This window comes from Copadichromis virginalis, linkage group LG5 (assembly GCF_057382275.1).
Source record: "Copadichromis virginalis isolate Kocher_CV1m ecotype Utaka linkage group LG5, C_Virginalis_male_GT1.1, whole genome shotgun sequence".
In the NCBI taxonomy this organism is placed as follows: Eukaryota; Metazoa; Chordata; class Actinopteri; order Cichliformes; family Cichlidae; genus Copadichromis; species Copadichromis virginalis.
Window position 1 is genome coordinate 30845328 of NC_140622.1, and position 19770 is coordinate 30865097.

At 41.1% G+C, this 19770-nt stretch overlaps 1 protein-coding gene across 2 annotated transcripts in view; it reads right to left on the minus strand.

Annotated features, from left to right (window-relative positions):
- Positions 1 to 19770, minus strand: part of stab1 (stabilin 1) — a 189713-nt gene that overhangs the window by 40346 nt on the left and 129597 nt on the right. For both annotated transcript variants that reach the window (XM_085457297.1, XM_085457298.1), the window contains 7 exons: positions 17343 to 17487; positions 15758 to 15891; positions 14033 to 14198; positions 13566 to 13672; positions 5746 to 5865; positions 4993 to 5127; positions 1792 to 1896 (listed from right to left, as the gene is read on the minus strand). In XM_085457297.1, the coding sequence (XP_085313423.1) occupies positions 1792 to 1896; positions 4993 to 5127; positions 5746 to 5865; positions 13566 to 13672; positions 14033 to 14198; positions 15758 to 15891; positions 17343 to 17487 (912 nt within the window). The remainder of the gene's footprint in view (positions 1 to 1791; positions 1897 to 4992; positions 5128 to 5745; positions 5866 to 13565; positions 13673 to 14032; positions 14199 to 15757; positions 15892 to 17342; positions 17488 to 19770) is intronic.

The following is a 19770-nucleotide window of genomic DNA, read 5'->3' on the forward strand; positions in this document are numbered from 1 at the left end:
AACCACCGAGTTTTTTAAATGGACTAACAATGAGGTGGAGTTATTGCTGCGAGTAACACAAAAGTACAAAGTTGCAAAAGCGAGTGAGAATTAAAGAATTTGAAGAAAAGCTATGTGGAGCATGTACAGACTGATATTAATCTTTAATAGGGCTGTCAAAATTCAGAGCAAACAAAACAACTGCTGTATAATGTGTGGTGGATCATAAATTTGATTAGTTTTGAAGTTGTACATCTCTGTTCCTTACATTTCATGTGATGCCCTTATTAATGTTTTATTTGTTGCTTTGACTGTTTTCGAATAGAATATGCAGTGGGAATATAGAGGGAGATAAGCAGTGAAAGTTTTGCCTGGGTTGATTGTGCGTCGATCCATTGTTAATGCCTCAGGGCTCCAGTAGGTGGGTTCGCGCGCTTCCTCCTTCACTCAATACAGACGAGTGAGAGTGAGAGCTGCGTGTCTGTGCCGTTCTTTCACCTCTCCTCACTATTTCCCCTGTTTAAGGTAACTGTCATGCACAAATCTGTATAAATGTGTGTTACTGTTGATTATTACATTGTTATCATTGTTCATTGTAGTGAAAGATGTGAATTGCAGACTATTTTGCTGAGAAGTTCCAGTTAATCTCTGTTGCTGTGTATGCTAGTTTTCGCTATTACTCCGCCATATTGTGTGAAGATTTTTCTGTTACGATCTGTATAAGTTAACTACTGAAAGACATGCAGTACTTAAAGTATTATTTCATTGCTGTGGAAAGTTAGTGACTGTGTCAGCTAACATGTGCGAGTTAAAAATATGTTTTTGTCTAATGCTACAGTTCATGTTATCTAAAGTATTCTCATCAGCTAATGCAGCGAACAATAGTGACTTAGTTTGGATACAGTTGTCCTGAGACTGAGTGCATCCATAAGAATATTGTTTTGGTTGTATTGCTTCTGAAACTCAATACAGACGAGTGAGAGTGAGAGCTGCGTGCTGCGTGTCTGTGCCGTTCTTTCACCTCTCCTCACTATTTCCCCTGTTTAAGGGCACAACAAATGCCCTCCGCTATCTTAGTTTAATTGGTCACTTGACTGCATCACATGACTAAAATGTGTCATTGTTTTCAAAAGGTCTCAGTTTTCGCTGTCCACACTGAGACCGTCTCAGTGTGGACGGAAGGCCAAAATGGAGAGAAAAAGATGCATTTTCAAACGAAAACGTATTACTGTGGACATGGCCTAACTTGAAAGTCATTCACACACTCTGTAATTAAGTCATAAAAGATCACATCAGCCAACGTGTGAATCCTTTGAAGTCTTTTCAAAAGCCGAAGGAAAAATCCAAAGTGGCATAGACTTTTGTCCTGACAACCAAAAGGGAATTTTTTAATTGCCTCCTTAAAAAGGCTTTGTGATTAAAGTTTTTAATTTGGCACCTGATTTTCATCTAGTAGTTAATTCAGTTTTAATGTTGTGAAGGAAATACGTTTATATGTATATTTTTGTTTAGTTTAATTAAACAAAAGCTGATGACTTATTAATCCTTGCTTACTCCTTACTTTCCATCATACACAGCTCTCGCTGTATACAGTTCCCTGTGTGGGTTTAGTTTGAGAAGACAAGTTAGCAACCTTAAATATGAGCTTTCCATTTTCACCATACGATAGTTAACGAAGCAGATTTTTTGGCATTGTGTGGAAAGCTGAAGTCACGTGAACATGTGACACATGCCCGTTCACAAGTGTGCAGGCGTGCTGAGCAGCTGATGCTGCAGGCGTCAGCTGTTCTGCATTAAATCATCCTTACTCACCGGTGGGGGAGGTGCTGTCAGCGGGGCCTCAATGATGTGGATGATCCCGTTTATGGCAGGAATGTCCCACTCCAGCAGCAACCGCTCATTCACTAGTTTAGAGCTCTGAGGGATCGAAAATCAACCACAATAAACATGGCAGTACATTTTAAGTTCATTTGCTTAGCTATAAGAATGTCAATGCTTTTGAGATGATGCATACAAAAAATGGCATGGTATAATAATTGAGACAGTGTGTGTGTGTGTGTGTGGGGGGGGGGGGGGGGGGGTATTTATATATCATATGGAATACTTTATTAATCCTTGAGGAAATTATGTAAAGCAAACTGCTTAAACAAACTAACACGCCAACTACGAGGCCTGCATTGTAGAATGTCTCCAGTCTTCAATGAGCAGGGCAGTGACAGCTAAAGTGATGGTGGAGAAGACGGCCTTTATATAAGTGTCTGATATGCTAATAATCTCTACTCCAGACTGTGATGAACCACCAATATGCTAGCAGGCTACCTTCTAGTTAAGCTTCCACCCAGAGGGAAATTAACAAGCTGGTTAGGTACTGGAGGAGATAAACTCACTACGCAACGAGTTCAAGTAATTCACCACATTTTGCAATTAAGAAGTAATTTGTAATGTTAGTTTGTGAAAAAGGTAAGTTGTTTAAGTACCTTTGTCACCAAAAATGAAACACACCATGTTCCCTCAGTGTGTTGACTTTATCTCATTGCATAGTGAACTTTGTAGCATCTCCTCCATCACATAAGCAGCAGTAGCAAGCTTGTTCATTCCAGTGAGAGTAAGAATGAACAAGCACAGTGCCAAAAGCAGCTGTGGTTACGGAGCTATAAAATCAGCATTATTCTCTACCACAACACGTCTGGCACACCACCAGAGTTTGTGGAGCTGTGCTTACTTGGCCGCACTTCAAAATGCAAAGCAAAGCTTTCAAAGACTTATTATCACTCCCAACACAAAATGACACGAACACTTCCGCTTCCACAGCCAGCCTCCATCTCGCTGGCTGACCTGAGTGAACATAAACCTCTGGATACGATCCACAAATGCAGTTTGGTTTCAAGCTGTCAGAAGGAGACAAAAACACTCCAGCTGTGTTTGTGACTTTCTTGTTTGTGATTTTTTTTTTCTTGTGCCAAAACAAAAGGAACAGGGATATGTAACAGTAAGTTGTTTGAAAAAGTACATAACTGATCATACAGTGGGGCAAAAAAGTATTTAGTCAGCCACCGATTGTGCAAGTTCCCCCACTTAAAATGATGACAGAGGTCAGTAATTTGCACCAGAGGTACACTTCAACTGTGAGAGACAGAATGTGAAAAAAAAATCCATGAATTCACATGGTAGGATTTGTAAAGAATTTATTCGTAAATTAGGGTGGAAAATAAGTATTTGGTCACCTCAAACAAGGAAAATCTCTGGCTCTCACAGACCTGTAACGTCTTCTGTAAGAAGCTTTTCTGTCCCCCACTCGTTACCTGTATGAATGGCACCTGTTTGAACTCATCATCTGTATAAAAGACACCTGTCCACAGCCTCAGTCAGACTCCAAACTCCGCCATGGCCAAGACCAAAGAGCTTTCGAAGGACACCAGGAAAAGTATTGTAGACCTGCACCAGACTGGGAAGAGTGACTCTACAATAGGCAAGCAGCTGGTGTGAAAAAATCAACGGTGGGAGCAATCATCAGAAAATGGAAGACATACAAGACCACTGATAATCTCCCACGATCTGGGGCTCCACGCAAGATCTCATCCCGTGGGGTCAAAATGATCATGAGAACGGTGAGCAAAGATCCCAGAACCACACGGGGGGACCTGGTGAATGACCTGCAGAGAGCTGGGACCAAAGTAACAAAGGTCACCATCAGTAACACACTACAACGGCAGGGAATCAAATCCCGCAGTGCCAGACGTGTTCTGCTGCTGAAGCCAGTGCATGTCCAGGCCCGTCTGAAGTTTGCCAGAGAGCACATGGATGATACAGCAGAGGATTGGGAGAATGTCATGTGGTCAGATGAAACCAAAGTAGAACTTTTTGGTATAAACTCAACTCGTCATGTTTGGAGGAAGAAGAATACTGAGTTGCATCCCAAGAACACCATACCTACTGTGAAGCATGGGGGTGGAAACATCATGCTATGGGGCTGTTTTTCTGCCAAGGGGACAGGACGACTGATCCGTGTTAAGGACAGAATGAATGGGGCCATGTATCGTGAGATTTTGAGCCAAAACCTCCTTCCATCAGTGAGAACTTTGAAGATGAAACAAGGCTGGGTCTTCCAACATGACAATGATCCAAAACACACCGCCCGGGAGGCAAAGGAGTGGCTCCGTAAGAAGCATTTGAAAGTCCTGGAGTGGCCTAGCCAGTCTCCAGACCTCAACCCCATAGAAAATCTGTGGCGGGAGTTGAAAGTCCGTGTTGCTCGGCGACAGCCCCAAAACATCACTGCTCTCGAGAAGATCTGCATGGAGGAATGGGCCAAAATACCAGCTACTGTGTGTGCAAACCTGGTAAAGACCTATAGTAAACGTTTGACCTCTGTTATTGCCAACAAAGGTTATGTTACAAAGTATTGAGTTGTATTTTTGTTATTGACCAAATACTTATTTTCCACCCTGATTTACGAATAAATTCTTTACAAATCCTACCATGTGGATTCATGGATTTTTTTTTTCACATTCTGTCTCTCACAGTTGAAGTGTACCTCTGGTGCAAATTACTGACCGCTGTCATCATTTTAGGTGGGGGAACTTGCACAATCGGTGGCTGACTAAATACTTTTTTGCCCCACTGTACATATATCTAAATGCTGCTTAGACTGTAACGTATTAAACTTAATACTACAATGATGTAAATGTACAATATAGCCAATCTGCAAAATAAATACAAAGGTATTTCATTTTTGTAACTTACAGGTACTCTCATCAGCTCTTTCTCTCAGTAATTATATCTGATTACTTTTCAACAGTAGTGATGCTATTTTTTCATATTTTGTATTGGATTTTCACCATGTTGATATTAAACCAGTGTTAATTTAGTTTATCAATAATTTTTGTCAGCAAAATTATATTTTGTCAACTAAAACTGGAGGAACTCTGTGTGTGTGTGTGTGTGTGTGTGTGTGTGTGTGTGTGTGTGTGTGTGTGTGTGTGTGTGTGTGTGTGTGTGTGTGTGTCCTCTGACCTCATTGTTGCCCTGAGTAACAGTGAGGTTGAACCCGAGCCTCGATGTGATGACCGTCTGATGATTCAGCTCCTTAAATGGCCATCTGCTCCGATTGGCTGAGATGTGATACTCCAGGTCTCTTCCAGACAAAGACTATACACAAACAAAACAGAAACTGAGTTCACTGACAGCTGTGTCACAACGCACTGCCATTTAATACATTTTATAAGAAACAATTAAAAGTTGATTCTCTCAATCATTTATACTAATATGAATATGGCAACAAATGCTTTTAATTTCCTTATGGTTTTAACTTTAAACATGGTGAATAAAACAAATGCTTTCAAATACTACTCTCAAAGTTTCACAAATTAAATTGGTTAAAGAGAAAATGGCATTTTCTAAATTTCATTCAGGAATGTAGGCTAAATATATCTAAACCTAATCTACCTTAAAAAATAATAATATGAATCACTAGTGTGTTTTACTAGTTTGTAGTCACTGTGTGATGGAGGTCTACGGGGCTCAAGCTGTGGGACGCTTATATTTTTATTAATTTTCGTACTAGTTTCCCTGTCTGGATTTTTATTTGTTGTGGAAAGCTTTTTTATTTATGTTACTTTACTAGATTAATACTTACTTATTACAGTTATATATATTAACTGTAAAGGTTTAGCATAAAAAAAAATTTCTAAGTTGCTTATATTTGACAGCCCTAATTAATCTAAGAAATGATAAGCATTTACTGAAGCATTGTGTTATTTATTTCACCTGATTTGGAGCAAAGCCGGTGTTATGAGGGACAAACAGCGTGACTTCAGCCTTCCTGTGAGAAAGAAACTTGACAAGTTGACTGCCCTCTGAGGACGTGCCGCTGTACTCCAACAACATCTGCAAAGAGAAAGGACAGTGACTTTTTTCAATTTATAATTTGATTTGATTTGATATACCTTTATTAGTCCCACAAGGGGAAATTTCATAAGGCTGCCGACCTATTGCACGCAATGGCGGCGCCATCTTACCCTCCGACCATACATACATTACACAAAGCATCACGTGGGGAAGACAGGTCAGAGAGGTATAACAATGGAAAATGCACCACATGAGGAAAGATAAGGAGGAAAAAATAACTCCCCCCAGACTGAGCTCCAACAGGGAGATCAGTTTGAGAACAGAAAAAAAACACCTCTGCACATAGCACATGAAAAAACTCTTAATACACCAAAGAAACACATGACAAGCAACAGGGGTGGGCAAAGGGTGAGAGACAGCCGAATTAGACAGTACATCCGGGCCTGCGTGCGCTGGTCTCCTTGATCCACCGTCAGCATCGGAAGGGAATAAGCATCGAAGGCTTTTGGAAAGGGACGGGGGATGAGTGTGTGCATATCAGTGTATATGTATGTGTGTGCGTGTCCAGAGTTCAGCTGAGACAGTGTCCTTCGCCCTGCTAGGCTAAGTAAACAGTCTTCCAGCCAACCCAGGTGGCCTGCATGGAATGGGAAGGAACAATCTAAACACAGTCGTTATCAGGGTGTTGTTGTTCAGCTCCAGCCTTGAGACCGCAGCTGGCGCCAAAGGGGTATCCGCATAAGTGATGGTGGTTTTTACTTTAGTGCGAACAGCTCATATGAATTTCAAAGCAGTTCTACAGTCCAACTCTGGTCTCTCAATCTCCCGTTGGAGAGCCGCGAGCTTTGCCATACTTGCGTTCTGTGATGTTGTCATTTCTTGTGCTCAAGGAGCCGATTCTGAGAACTCACGACAGTGTGCCTCCCCGAGATGTCATCCAATTTCCGCTCAGAGATGTTATTCCGAGCGAGCCCTTCCGAGATGTATCCAGTCTGCAGTCAGAGATCTTATTCTGAGTATTCACAGCAGCCGTAGCCTTTCCAAGATCTTATCCATGCTGCACTCAATGAGCCCATTTTGAGAAACTCACGCCTCTCCCATCGTTTCAATCCCAGCGGGCAGCCTTGTGGGGGTTTGAACAGCCGGTTCCGCTTTCTTAATTCTTCGATAAGTCAGGGCCAAGCCAGCTCCGATCAGCCAGAACCCTGTTACCATGGTTCCGAATAGGTAGATATCTTCAGCACTCAGGCTCACCCAAGCCCAGACTTCTTGTTGAGAAAGGGGTGTCAATTGCATTTAGGGACCAGTTGATCCAATCCATAATTCCTCTTTTAGGTTTTAGAGAACAGACTGTGAGAGAGTGTTCCAGGGAAAAGTAATACAAAAAACACGAGACTAGACAAGGACATAAGAGGCTAAGCAGGGAAGCTAAGGGAGAGGAGGAGGAGGAGAGGAGAAAAGTGCGACCGCCTTCGTCAAGAGCAAGAGCAGAAAATGGATAATAATAATAATGGATTGCATTTATATAGCGCTTTTCTAGGCACCCAAAGCGCTCTACAATTCCACTATTCATTCTCTCTCACATTCACACACTAGTGGAGGCAAGCTACAGTTGTAGCCACAGCTGCCCTGGGGCAGACTTGTCATCGTCCGGGTGTGTGCCAGGGTGTCTCCCTCCGAGTCGGTATCTCCACCCCTGGGAGGGGCCTCAGTATTCTGCTGATTGCTCACACCTGTGGGTAATTAAGCCGGGGACTCATAAGGCCAGCGCACTCAACCTCTCTTCGCCAGATTCTCAGCTAACCCTAGTTAGTGCAGGCCACCACTGTGATTTCGCACACGCTTTGTAAACTACCTTGACTCATTGTGTGTTTCTCTGACAGCCACGCACCAAGTTGCCAGACACAAATCTCCGCCAAAGAGCTCCAATCCGGACGCTGGACCACCTGACAGTCCCACGGGCTGTTCACCCGACTCACCTGCCTGCCTCCCTGCCTCAACACCAGGAATTTCAGACCACTCACCCGGACCACCCACCCCTCCACGCCACTACAGACCACCCGCGGCAAGTACGCAGTGCTAAGGAAAATTCAGAACGAACAGCTTGCCCATATTCCTCCTGAACCATACCTGAACGTCTGTACTCTATTTACAGTGACTCTGAACCTAACCCCGGACCCAGTTTGACTCTGCCTCCAGCCCAATCCCCGGAACTGCTGTTTCCACTGACCAACACCAGATTGCTTACTTAGCCCAGGCTGCTTAAAACCCCTTTGGTTTAGTTGTGGCATTTTGCACTTGTTAAACGCACATTCCAGTTTCCTGTTTATGAACACTTACTGAGAAAATAAAGGTTGTCTCTAAAACTACTTACGTGCTGTTCGGCATCCAGCATTTGAGTCCTTTCTCTGTTGAGGCGGCCTCAGCCATGACAAGACTGACAGAAGCGAGGCTGCCATATCGCGCCATCGGCCCCTCTGGCCATCACCAGTAGGCGGTAGGGTAAAGTGTCTTGCCCAAGGACACAATGACCAGGACAGAGAGAGCTGTCCTGGTCGTTGTCCTTCTTTTGGCGGATCATCTGCCTCCATCTCACCCTATCTCTAGTATCCTCACCACCAACCACATCCTCCTCCACATCTTGTCCACGAGAATGGACAAGACTGTTTCTAATCTTGTCCATTCTCGTCACTCTGAATGAAAATCTTAGCACCTTAGCATCTTCAGCTCTGCCTCCAGACAGGGGGTCCTGGACCTCTTGTCGTTTTGTCAGTGCTGTGATGTATGGTCTCCAGACCATACATCACAGCAGATCGCACTACCATCTTGCAGGCCTTCCCATTCTGTCACAAATCACTCCTGACACTCGTCTCCACAATGCCTCTCTTATACACTGTTTTAGATGGTCAACCTTGTGTTTAAACTGATCTACCTTCAACTCCTTGCAGCTTCACTGCTACCCCTGTCTCCCACTAATTCACACACATGTATTCTGTCTTCCTTCTACTGACTGATTCCTCTCCCTCCACCGCTCCAGGGTTTCTACCTGCTCCCTACTCTGACTACAGATCACAGTGTCGTCTGCAAACATTATAGTCCCAGGAGACTCCTGCCTGACTTCATCTGTCATATTGTCCATTACGGCTCTCAGAGCTGATCCCCCATGTAATCCCACCACCACCTTGACCCCATTTCACCCTACTGCACACCTCACCACCGTCTCTCTTTCCTCATATATATTTGTTTTTAAACATATAAAACAAAAATTGGTAAAATGTAACCAGTCATATTCTATGAACTCTTAAAAAGTATAAGCAGATAACTGCATAAATTATACGTCATAAAAGTGACATGCTCAGAGTTAACTAGTTTACAAATAGTGTAGTGAACTCTGAAAAATAGTAGGTTTTCCTGGGGTGAATCATTCAGAAATCTCTGGGGCTAACTCCATTTACCTAATGTTTTATAGTTTCAACTGAAAAGTTTTTTTTTTTTTAATGAATCAAAAGGCTTAGCTGTGGTTCTGTACAGCAGAATAGGAGGCAGAGTTTTCAGCTATTAGGCTTGCCTGCTTTAAGATTAGGCTTAAAACTTTCCTTTCTGATGAAGCTTATAGTTAGGACTGGATCATGTGACCCTTAATTGGCTGCTCCCTCCTGAACTTGGTTCTGCTGGAGGCCTCTTCCTGTTAAACGTTCGTTCCCACTATTGCCAAGCACTGCTTTCAAAGGGTTTGTGTGATTATTGTATTTTTTCTTTAACCTCCTAAGACCCGAACTCTTCCACGACATGCATTTTTTTATTTCTCTTTGATATTTGGGCTGATTGGGACCTGATGAATGTAAAAACAAAGAATTGCCAGATTTTTTTTTTTTTACCTAATTTTGTTTCTAAGTAAAATGAGAACCACGTATGAGGATATTCGTTTAAAATTTTGATAGAACAGTAGCAGTATAATGTCCTTGTAAGTGGATATCAGGTGCTTGTAGAGCAAAATTGAGTATTTTGGTCTAAATAACCCAAAATGTGATGTCCACATATGTGGACGCCAGGTCCTATGACTGGATCTTTACCTTACAGTATAAAGCTGTTGTTGTGAACTGCTGCTATATAAATAAAGTTGAATTGAACTGAATCTTGGTATTATTGAGACTTGAAAACGAATCTAATACAACATTGCTATGGAAATGGGCATGAAAGTTACATTCATTAGCCCCTGGAGGCTCTTGATCCTTTGTGTTATAAATGTTCTGCCAGAAGACGCCACATTCCCACTTGTGTTTTAAACAGAAAAAGACGAATTCCTTGTTGATGAAAAGGTTAAAGGGCGCATGGGGCTGAAGAGATGACAAGACTTGAAACTGACAGGAAGCCAGAAGAGTAGAAAAGGCCATGGTCAGGTTTTGTGTTGTCAGCAGAAACCAGCTTTAAGCAAAATAGAATAAATATATATATAAAAAACTTTATAAATATGTCCTAAGCTTTAACTTTTGACAGTTTCTCTGTAATTACAAGACCGGAGGAGATCTGTAGCTTTGTGGAGCGCCACATTCCTGAACTGAATCCTCCTACATCTTTTTTTGAGGTAGATCAGTGGACACTGAGCCTCTGTGTTGTTCAGCTGGAAGCAGCTGCCTTCTCTTCTCATTAACTGGACTTCTTCCAGAGCTCATTATCTTCAGCAGGTGACACATCTGTTTTCTTAAAATCTCACAGTCCTTTAGAAAACTACGAAATGTTTTTTATTTGACTCGTTAGGAAAATATTCACAACGGTAAGTTTAAGTGAAAGAATTTATGATGAACAATGAACAAGAATTTAATGTGTGTTTATTTTTATTTTGAAAGGTGCCTGGATCTTATCCAGGTGAGTTTCAGCATGAAGTAATTTCCTCTTTGTCCATAGACAAAGAGACATCTCAGAACATTAAAATGATACAGATTTCCTTATATTATAATCACAAATAGTTAAATGAGAATATAATCATTAGAATTAAATGTTTCTAATACCTGAGTCCTAACCTCTTACTGTGATGTGTGTGTGTGTGCACTTCTGTGCTGTGATTTTTTTGTGCCAATGAAGAGTGTAAACATTGCAAAGCCCAGATCTTGTCCGAAGGAGAAACAGCCTTTAGTGATTTGTCAGAATAACTAAGCAAATATTCAGAGAATGTCTGACTTTAACATGTATGATTTAATAAAAGAAGTAATGAAATGATGAAATGGATAGTCGTGAGATTGAGCTGATGATAAATCCTGTTGAAGTAAAATAGCATAAACTGAATGAGACATGAAGGAAAATATATTCATGTTTTATGGAGTTCATGATAGATCATGTTAAAGTACAACACAGAAGATAAGAAAATGTGGTTTTAGTGTTGCTTTGAATCATGTATGCACAAGGTCAGAGAGAGAGAGAGAAAGAGAAAAGCAAAATGGGATGAGTTAAAATACAGTGATAAATGTCATAGTTGTATGATACGGTCATCAAAGTGAGGGAGGAGAGAGAGGAGTTGTTCTTCTCTTTGTCTCCTGTGAGATTAGCAGAACAGAAGATCAGATCTAAGATTTCACAGTTGGGAATTTCGGCAGAGACAGCAGAGGGATCAACTGTGGACTCACAAATTGGGTTTATATTTTTAGGCTTTTTCTCTGCTCATTTTTGATGTTTCAGATTATACATTCAAGATGATTTGATGAATATCAGATGAATATCCTGCATTAAAAACGTCTACGTTGTAAAGGTGAAAACCTGTGTATTATTACACATTATTAACATCCCTCAAAGGGTCTTACAAGTGACTCTAGCCTAAAAAATTAACAGATCCTTTGGGACCAAGTTTAGTTACCAAGTACACAGATTAGGGAAGAGCTGCTGATAACAGGTTTGACTGGCAAGCATGCCTTCAGAGGGAGCAGTTAGAGCTGGGAGAGACTCCTCCCTTTTTCCATCTAAGCTCTTGCATATATTGTATAAACTGTACTGGGGGTAGCTGGTTGAAATTCAAAAGACGGGAAAGCAAAAACGAAAGGTTAAAAAATAAGTAAATAAATAAGGACAAAATGTTACCTGACAATTAAATGTATTTGATTTAATCCAGTAAAACCTAAACCATGAAAAAATTGCCAGAATTTTTTTTTCTTTTGACTGGAAAACTGTGTTCATTGAACTTTCTGACAATTGAAACAATTTATCAATTTTAAAGTTTATCTTAAACAAAGACATATAGTAACGTTAATGTTAAAGCAATAACACTTCTGAGGTGCCAAAAACACTTAGTGTTACAGGGTTAAAGTTAGAGTTTCTAAACTTAGTGTTTAAAATATGAAAATGTTAGATTTGGGTCCCTCTCCCTCATCAGAGATACACAGCTGAAGTTTTTTTCCTTCTGTGACACAAAACACACAATTTTCAACCAACTTTAATTTTTCATAACTGAGCTGAACATATTTCCTCTCACATGGCTTTTTTTTATGTGTTTAAACTGAGCCTTGACTTATTAGCTGTTCCCTTTGATGTCTATAGATCTATTAAAGCTCTATAGACATCATTAAATGATGAATTCAGATTAGTTTTTATTGACCCTGAAATCCTTTAAAAATAGAAATGAAAAAGATTTAATCATGCCGGCAACGCAGCTTGAGACAGTTGACTGGTGACTCACTTTGGTCTCTTTGAAATGTGCTGAAAGTTTTTTTCTGTCTTCATTACTGAATGACAGTGGGCACTGAGTTGTCACAGAAACTCTGCTTTCCAGCGATGGCTGCCAGGTCTGAAGCAGCGGCCCGTGTGTTTTTCAGCTGCAGACTGATCGAGTAGCACACTGTTAGTGGAGTCATTTTAGCAGGGCCACTCCTGGGGCTCTGATTAGAGGCACTTCGGCTCGTTCTGTACCTCCTGATTACTCCTGCTGCCGTGCCTCCACTGATTTTAGTTTAGGCGCCATCTTCCTGTGTCGTTTTCCATCTTTGTGAAGACTCACAATCAATGTTTGCAGTTACTCTGGCTGCTCTTTTCCACGTGGAGCCCCAATAGTATTGGGCCAATACAGACAGCAGCAGCTTACAACTACAAAACTGAGCCAGTTTCAATGATAGATTTTGAGACCCTGATTGTTAAAAAGGTGCTAACGCACAATTAACAGTGGCTACATTAACATTTTATGTGCTTATATTTGTCATAAAGAGGAGGGAAATCATAACAAAAGCTTTAAGACCCTAAAAAATTTGATCTATGGAGCTCCTTTTTGGGCGATAAACATCAGCTAAGGTGACATTAGTCAACAGAAAATAGTGTTTTTATTCATGATTCTGGTTTGTGAGTCTAGCTAGCTGGTTAATAGTTTACTAGAAACTTTTAACAGATGCTGTGAGCTGGGCATCATGGTTAAGTACTGAATAAATACTTTCAATATTACTTCAATAATGCAGTATTACTCTCAGTATGAATTTTTGTTAGCAAATTATAAGCCATGTCTTTCCTTCATTTTTCTTTAACATGTAGAGACCTCCAGAAGAAGCAGGCTCAGGGAGGGACAGGCATCTAATGGGTAGCAGCTGTGGGACGGATGGAGCAAAGAGGAGAGAAGAGGAATAGAGAGAGACTCCAACAGCCTGAACAGACAGCTAAAGCTATAACTAAGAGAAGCGTCTGGGTCAGTGATCCAACTTTATCAGACGTTTTGAAGCCTAATCTTCAAACCAGAGAGAGCGTTCGTCTCCTCAACCCAAAACACTCACCTTGTAAAAGATGGAGATGTTGCTGTACGTTGCAAGGACGCTGGTCAGGACGCCGTTACAGAAATCTCCATTTCCAACGTAATCAGGAGGGCACGCACATGAGACATCTGCACACACAAAAATCGTTTTTTACAAACTGTGAGCTGAACATTCAATCAGCTCAGTATGTTCACCTTGAGTTAAGCATGTACATGAGCCAATGCTGTGACTCAAGGTTAACACACTCCAGCCTAGGACTCAGAATGACTGTTTTCCGCAGTTGTGCTTTATGCTTTTTACCTCATTATTCGCTGTTTTATGAATCATTGAAGATAGCATGGCTCACAGAGCAACAGCATTAAAGTCCAATGCAAAGTAAACAACACATTAAAGTGGGAGTACAGATCAGGGAGGACCTGCTTCTGTCCACACCCACACACACACACACACACACACACACACACACACACACACGCACACAGATTCACCTCTGAGCCTGTAGCAGTAGGCGTCATACTTGCTGCTCTGGTCCATGGGTTCTTTGTACAATACGAGACCCACGTGGTTGTCTCCACACATGACCGAGGGGTAGCGGGTCGGGTATCCCGCCTTCCCCCCGTCCAGCCAGCCAGCCACACACAGATGCATCCCGAGCTGTCAGGGCCAGGGAAAAAAGTCTTGAGATAAAGCTTGATTTACATTTCTGCCTTGAACTAAAACTAAACTAAAATCTCCTGAAGTGACTGGTAATATCTTAAATATCACAAGAAAACTGAAAACTCACATCCTGCGTGTGTTTTTAAGCTTGTGATTAATCTAACGTTCCTCCTGCTGTCTGGGAATCAGTTAAAGGGCACCTTGGCTTGTGGGGTAAAAATCCAGAAAGTTCCCTCCTCCACTTTACCATGATGGAAACTGTCATGAGGTCGAGTGAAAGTGTGAAGGAGGACTTGGACTTGTTGCTGGCATGAGTGTGCTGCGTTAAAACTACAACATCCTGAAGGTGAACTACAAAAGGCACATCTTAACACCCCATGTGTCCTGACCATGTTATTTCACACAAATGGTAAAAAAAAAAAAAGTATCTTTTCAAAGCTGAAATTAGAAAGAAAAAGGCAAAGGCAGCTTATTAAATGAAATGATACGATGTCACTGTCAGGAAATGTGGGAGTAAAGATCCAAATGCAGAAGTCCAAGACTCCAGCTTAGCAATATTCAGAACAGCAGTTAATAATACCACAAAACCCACAGACAGTCACTCTGGCTTTAGCTGACATGTCAAATTGTCAGCTCGTATTTTCTCTTCCTGCTAGAGAGATGATCATTGTAACTCCAGCGTTTGTTAATGTTTTCTGTGACTGATGCCAAGTTATTAATAATCCTAAAGGCTGGAAACACAGCAATGCTTACAATCAACACACAACTAATGCAAGGTTGAAGTATACTGAACCTTTAATTCAGTTTTATCTTTATTTATTCTTAACATTTAAATAAATCACACAAAGCAGCAACTTCATAAGTTGCATAAAGTCCCACAAAGGTACAAAGTTTCTTTTTCCTAGTGTGTCACTTTGAACTGTGCAGCATCATTATCTTCTTCCCGTTTGAACCATCTTTTCTGAATATCTGAAGAATTCAACAACTACCATTATGGCAGATACTTCCTGGTCACTTCACTCAGTTAGGGGCCTTTTAAAATAAAACAGATTATCTGACCACAGCCATGGACAACATTTGCCATCTGATAACGTCTCACAGTTACCATGCACTGCTCACAGTTCAGGTTCTAATACAGCTGAAGTGAAGAAGCTTTTCTATTGGCCGTGCAGGTGATTTTTAGTGTGTCATTTAGTGTTAAAAAACTGTAGTACCTGCAGAGCTCCTGAAAAATGTGGCATGCTACTCAATGAGTTTGAGAGCGCCGAAAAGGACGTGACATTTTTGTTTTCAAGTACTCTTTCACTAACAAAGGTTTGAGTTGGCTGCTTTGCTGCTTTTCTTGAAAACTGTTGAATGCTTCCCCGTCAGCCTAACTGACCGTGAAGGGGGTGTGTCTTTATAATGAAGACAGAATCTGTAGAAAAACCCTGCTGGTGCAGGTTCACAAACTTTTATTTCATTTTCCTTTTTTCTCATAGGTATACCACATATTTGACTCAGGTGCATCGACCTGTTGATATCTTTATGTAAACCCTTTCAGTAGGTAGGTTTACCTGCTGTGCGTCTCCCATCTGTTTAATGGTAGCCAATGTGGCGCCCTCAGCCTTGCACTCGGCGTCGGCCTGACTGAAGTTCATCTGGTACCTCCCCTTTGGAGAGCGCAGGTGGAAGACTCCGGCTCTGTTTTCTGAAGCACGACAATCACGTTAACTTCCCTCAGATTTCTGCACCATTCTGTACAACAAATATGAACTCTACGAGTGAAAAACACGATTTGATCCGATGCTGAACAAATCCAAGAGACATTCAACCCCAGATTCAGTAGAAACATCTGCTTTTCTTTTAATATGATGTAATTACTTGGTGTTTAAGTTCTGATGAGTAAAGCACGAATCAATTAAATGTTACATAACCTCGGGGACTATTTTTTTTCTACAAAAAACTTGTTTATGTTCCTGTGACAAGAAGTTCAAATGACAGAAATAGCTCATCAACACCTTTACTGCCACTGTGCAAACAGAGTAAAATCTCACCTCACAAGCTTAAACAAATGGTGTCCAGTGTGTGTATTATCTTTTTGGAATGCTTAGTCTTTTTCACAAAGTGAACGATACAACAGCTCTAACAACTTCAGCTCCTTGTACCAACAATGATTTCTGCTGTTTCATGACCTGCAGTGCTTTTTTGCTGGCTTTCGTGCAGTTACGGGTGCTTGTGATTGATTTTTTTTGTTCGTGGGAACTGTGACATGAACATAGCCTTGTAACAACTTACAGAGAATGACTACAATGCCGCCATGTTCTGAGTGCCTGATTAGGAGCTGTGTGACGAGCCGAACCAACATTAAAATGTATTGTACTCCAGCAGGTTTGACGTCATTTTTAGTATGAACTGTGTTTCACAAGCATGGCAATGGCTATCATTCTGAACTCAGAGCAGCAAGATTTCAAGGTCAGCAACATCCCCCTCATCTGGACTGTAATGTTTTCTTTTGTTTTTTAAATTTGCAATCTATGGATGTGGACAGTGGGGGAAAAAATGGATTTTTCAAGGTTTGAGGATTTTTGTTTAAAAAAATAGGTCATGATTTCTGGAAAGAGACATGAGGGCAGATTTCTCTACAGCTTATTTCACTACAGACCTGAAAAAATGCATACATTTGATTTTTGGAAGAAAATCCTTTTCTCTGGTTGGGTGGCAGGTGCTTATATCCCACAAACTTCATTAAAAGGGTAACTCTGAACAGATCATTTATGGTGAATTCCTAATTATCTGTATACCCTGATTAATGAAGATCAGGTTGGAAGTAATAACAGCCTTTGAGCCTTTAATGAGCTCCATGTTTAACAAGCCTTAACGAGCTCCAAATCCTAATGAGCTCAACTCAGAGCTGACATTTGTTTACCAGCCCCAGAAAAACAAATAAATAAACAAATGGAAGTCCTTTATAATAAACAATGCTAGCCATAATGTCACCATGGAAACATAGATGCTACAAAGGTCATCTGCTTTAGAATCAGTCTGATTACCATGGAAACTGCAATAGAGTAGGACTGGGAGCCAACATGGCTCCCACTCAGCAGATGTGACACGTGGCTACACTGCAGTTCATGGCTTCACTGCATTCACATGTCTTACCGTGGTAATGCAGGTCCTTGCAGATCGCCACAGGGTCACAGCCTCCATTGTCTTCCAAGCAGCGGTCAACAGGGGGCACCATCTTCTCCAAACACTGGACTCCATTACCTACATACCCCGGCAAGCACTCGCACTCCCGTTCATTCTAGAAGAACCAGATTAGAGTGATCAGCTTACAGGAGGATGTCATGTTATGTTCATATTCAGGGATATTTTTAGAGGGAGACACGTAACTCAAAAAACCATTAATAACAGTAATGGCAAAGATGCTGCTTGTCCCGCCCCAGCTCCAAAAAACCAGTCAGCAGCTTGGGAACAACTGGGAAACCAAACATGATTTTGTGCAACAGTTTCGAACTATGTGTTGGTGAGCTTATAGTTCTACTCATGATTATATAATAAAGATGAAGACTGTGTATTCTTTAATTTACTGTATCCATAATGTGAAATAGCATGGGATTGGATTGTGCAGTCACTTTGGATTTAACCTTGAGCAAAGCTATAAAGTTGTGTAATTTTGTGTATGTGCAGTAAAATAATAACATTTGAGGCTTTGAGGTGAGATGCATTTCTGTAACTGCTTTTGGGGAAATTTATTTAAATCATATTTGTACTTTATTCAGAGACACATAATCAAACACTTATCAAATCCCATAACCATTAATTTTTATAACACTTTTATCTGACAGAGTCCCAGGTACCACCCAGAAGCTGCTGAATATGCACTTAAAATGACTTTGATTTCAGTGTTCCATGTTTTAAAATCCGATAGCATCTCTTGACTGAAAAATGAATTCATGCATCCATGTTTTTATCCAAGCTGGACAACATTGGGGCATGCTCCTAATGAGGAAATGGATGGTGTGCTGGGGTATCTCCTCCTCTGGACCAGGGCATCACTGAGCTCCTGAAGAGTGTGAGGTGTGGGATGGATTTAACAAATTTTCCCAGGTGTTGTACTGGATTAGTTGTGCTATTTAGGTCAGGTGAGCTTGGGGGGCAATTAATGGTATCAATTTCTTCATCCTCCATGAACTGCCTGTATACTCCTGCCACATGAGGCCAGGCATTGTTGTGTACCTAAGGAGCCCAGGAATCACTCCACCATCGTAGGGTCTGACAATGAGTCCAAGGATTGCATCTCAATATCTAATGGCAGTCAGGGTGCTGTTGCCTGGCTTTCATAGGTCTATGCCTCTCTATTACTGACCCACCACCAAACCAGTCATGGTAGCAAACAAGATGGATGAGCTAACAGTGATAGCTTGGAGTCAAAGGGAACCTCAGGTGTTAAACTTAATTGAATCATGGATGCACCAGGATATTCCCGATGAGAACACATCTGTGGAAGGGTTCCACACCGTTCAGGCCGACAGACAGAGGTAAGCAGAAAGGAGGGGGTTTGCCTTTTTTTTTAAACAACCGGTGGTGTACTTGCTTACCTACAATCAAAGAGTGGATTTATTGCCCAGACACTGAACTTTATGCTGTTGAACTCAGGTCATATTATTTGCCCAGGGAATCTATCCATGTGAGCTTGTTGGCAGTCCATGTTCCTCCCCCTGCTAACCCCACAGCTCCATGTGCCTTCATTGCTATCTCGGGTGACTTCAACATGTCACCTTAGACGCTACATTGTCAACTTTCACACAGTATGTGGTCTGTCCCACCTGAGGGGAGAGAATTTTAGACCTACGGTTTATAATCAAGCACACATAAGCCCGTTTCATTAGTAGCTTCTCAGATCGACTCTGTATGGTTCACCACGGTTTTCATGATTTTCCATTAGGTCATAGTACCTGGTAAGTGTTGGAATTGATATTTTTTATATTGTCATTTGTGCTTAGGAACATATAATCATTTGTATGCTGATAAAAAGGATATCCTTATTAGGTCTGATAAGATTCTGTGTGCACTTGTGTACCATGAGATGAGAGGAAGCAGCCTCGGCGTTATAATTTCCATTATAGCTTTAGGAACTAGATTGTTGTGTTTCTTAAAAGTGCAAAACTTCACACTTTTAAATGTTCGTCTGAGACATGACCTATTGCAAGTTCCTGTTCTTATCATTTAGCAAGACACTTAGTTCTGCTTTTCTGCATGCCTCATACACACAGTTTTAGCTCATTGAAAGGTTGTATGTCTATGTATAGTATAGCTGTAAACACACACCCACAGAATACAGGGAGTGCAGAATTATTAGGCAAGTTGTATTTTTGAGGAATAATTTTATTATTGAACAACAACCGTGTTCTCAATGAACCCAAAAAACTCATTAATATCAAAGCTGAATGTTTTTGGAAGTAGTTTTTAGTTTGTTTTTAGTTTTAGCTATTTTAGGGGGATATCTGTGCGTGCAGGTGACTATTACTGTGCATAATTATTAGGCAACTTAACAAAAAACAAATATATACCCATTTCAATTATT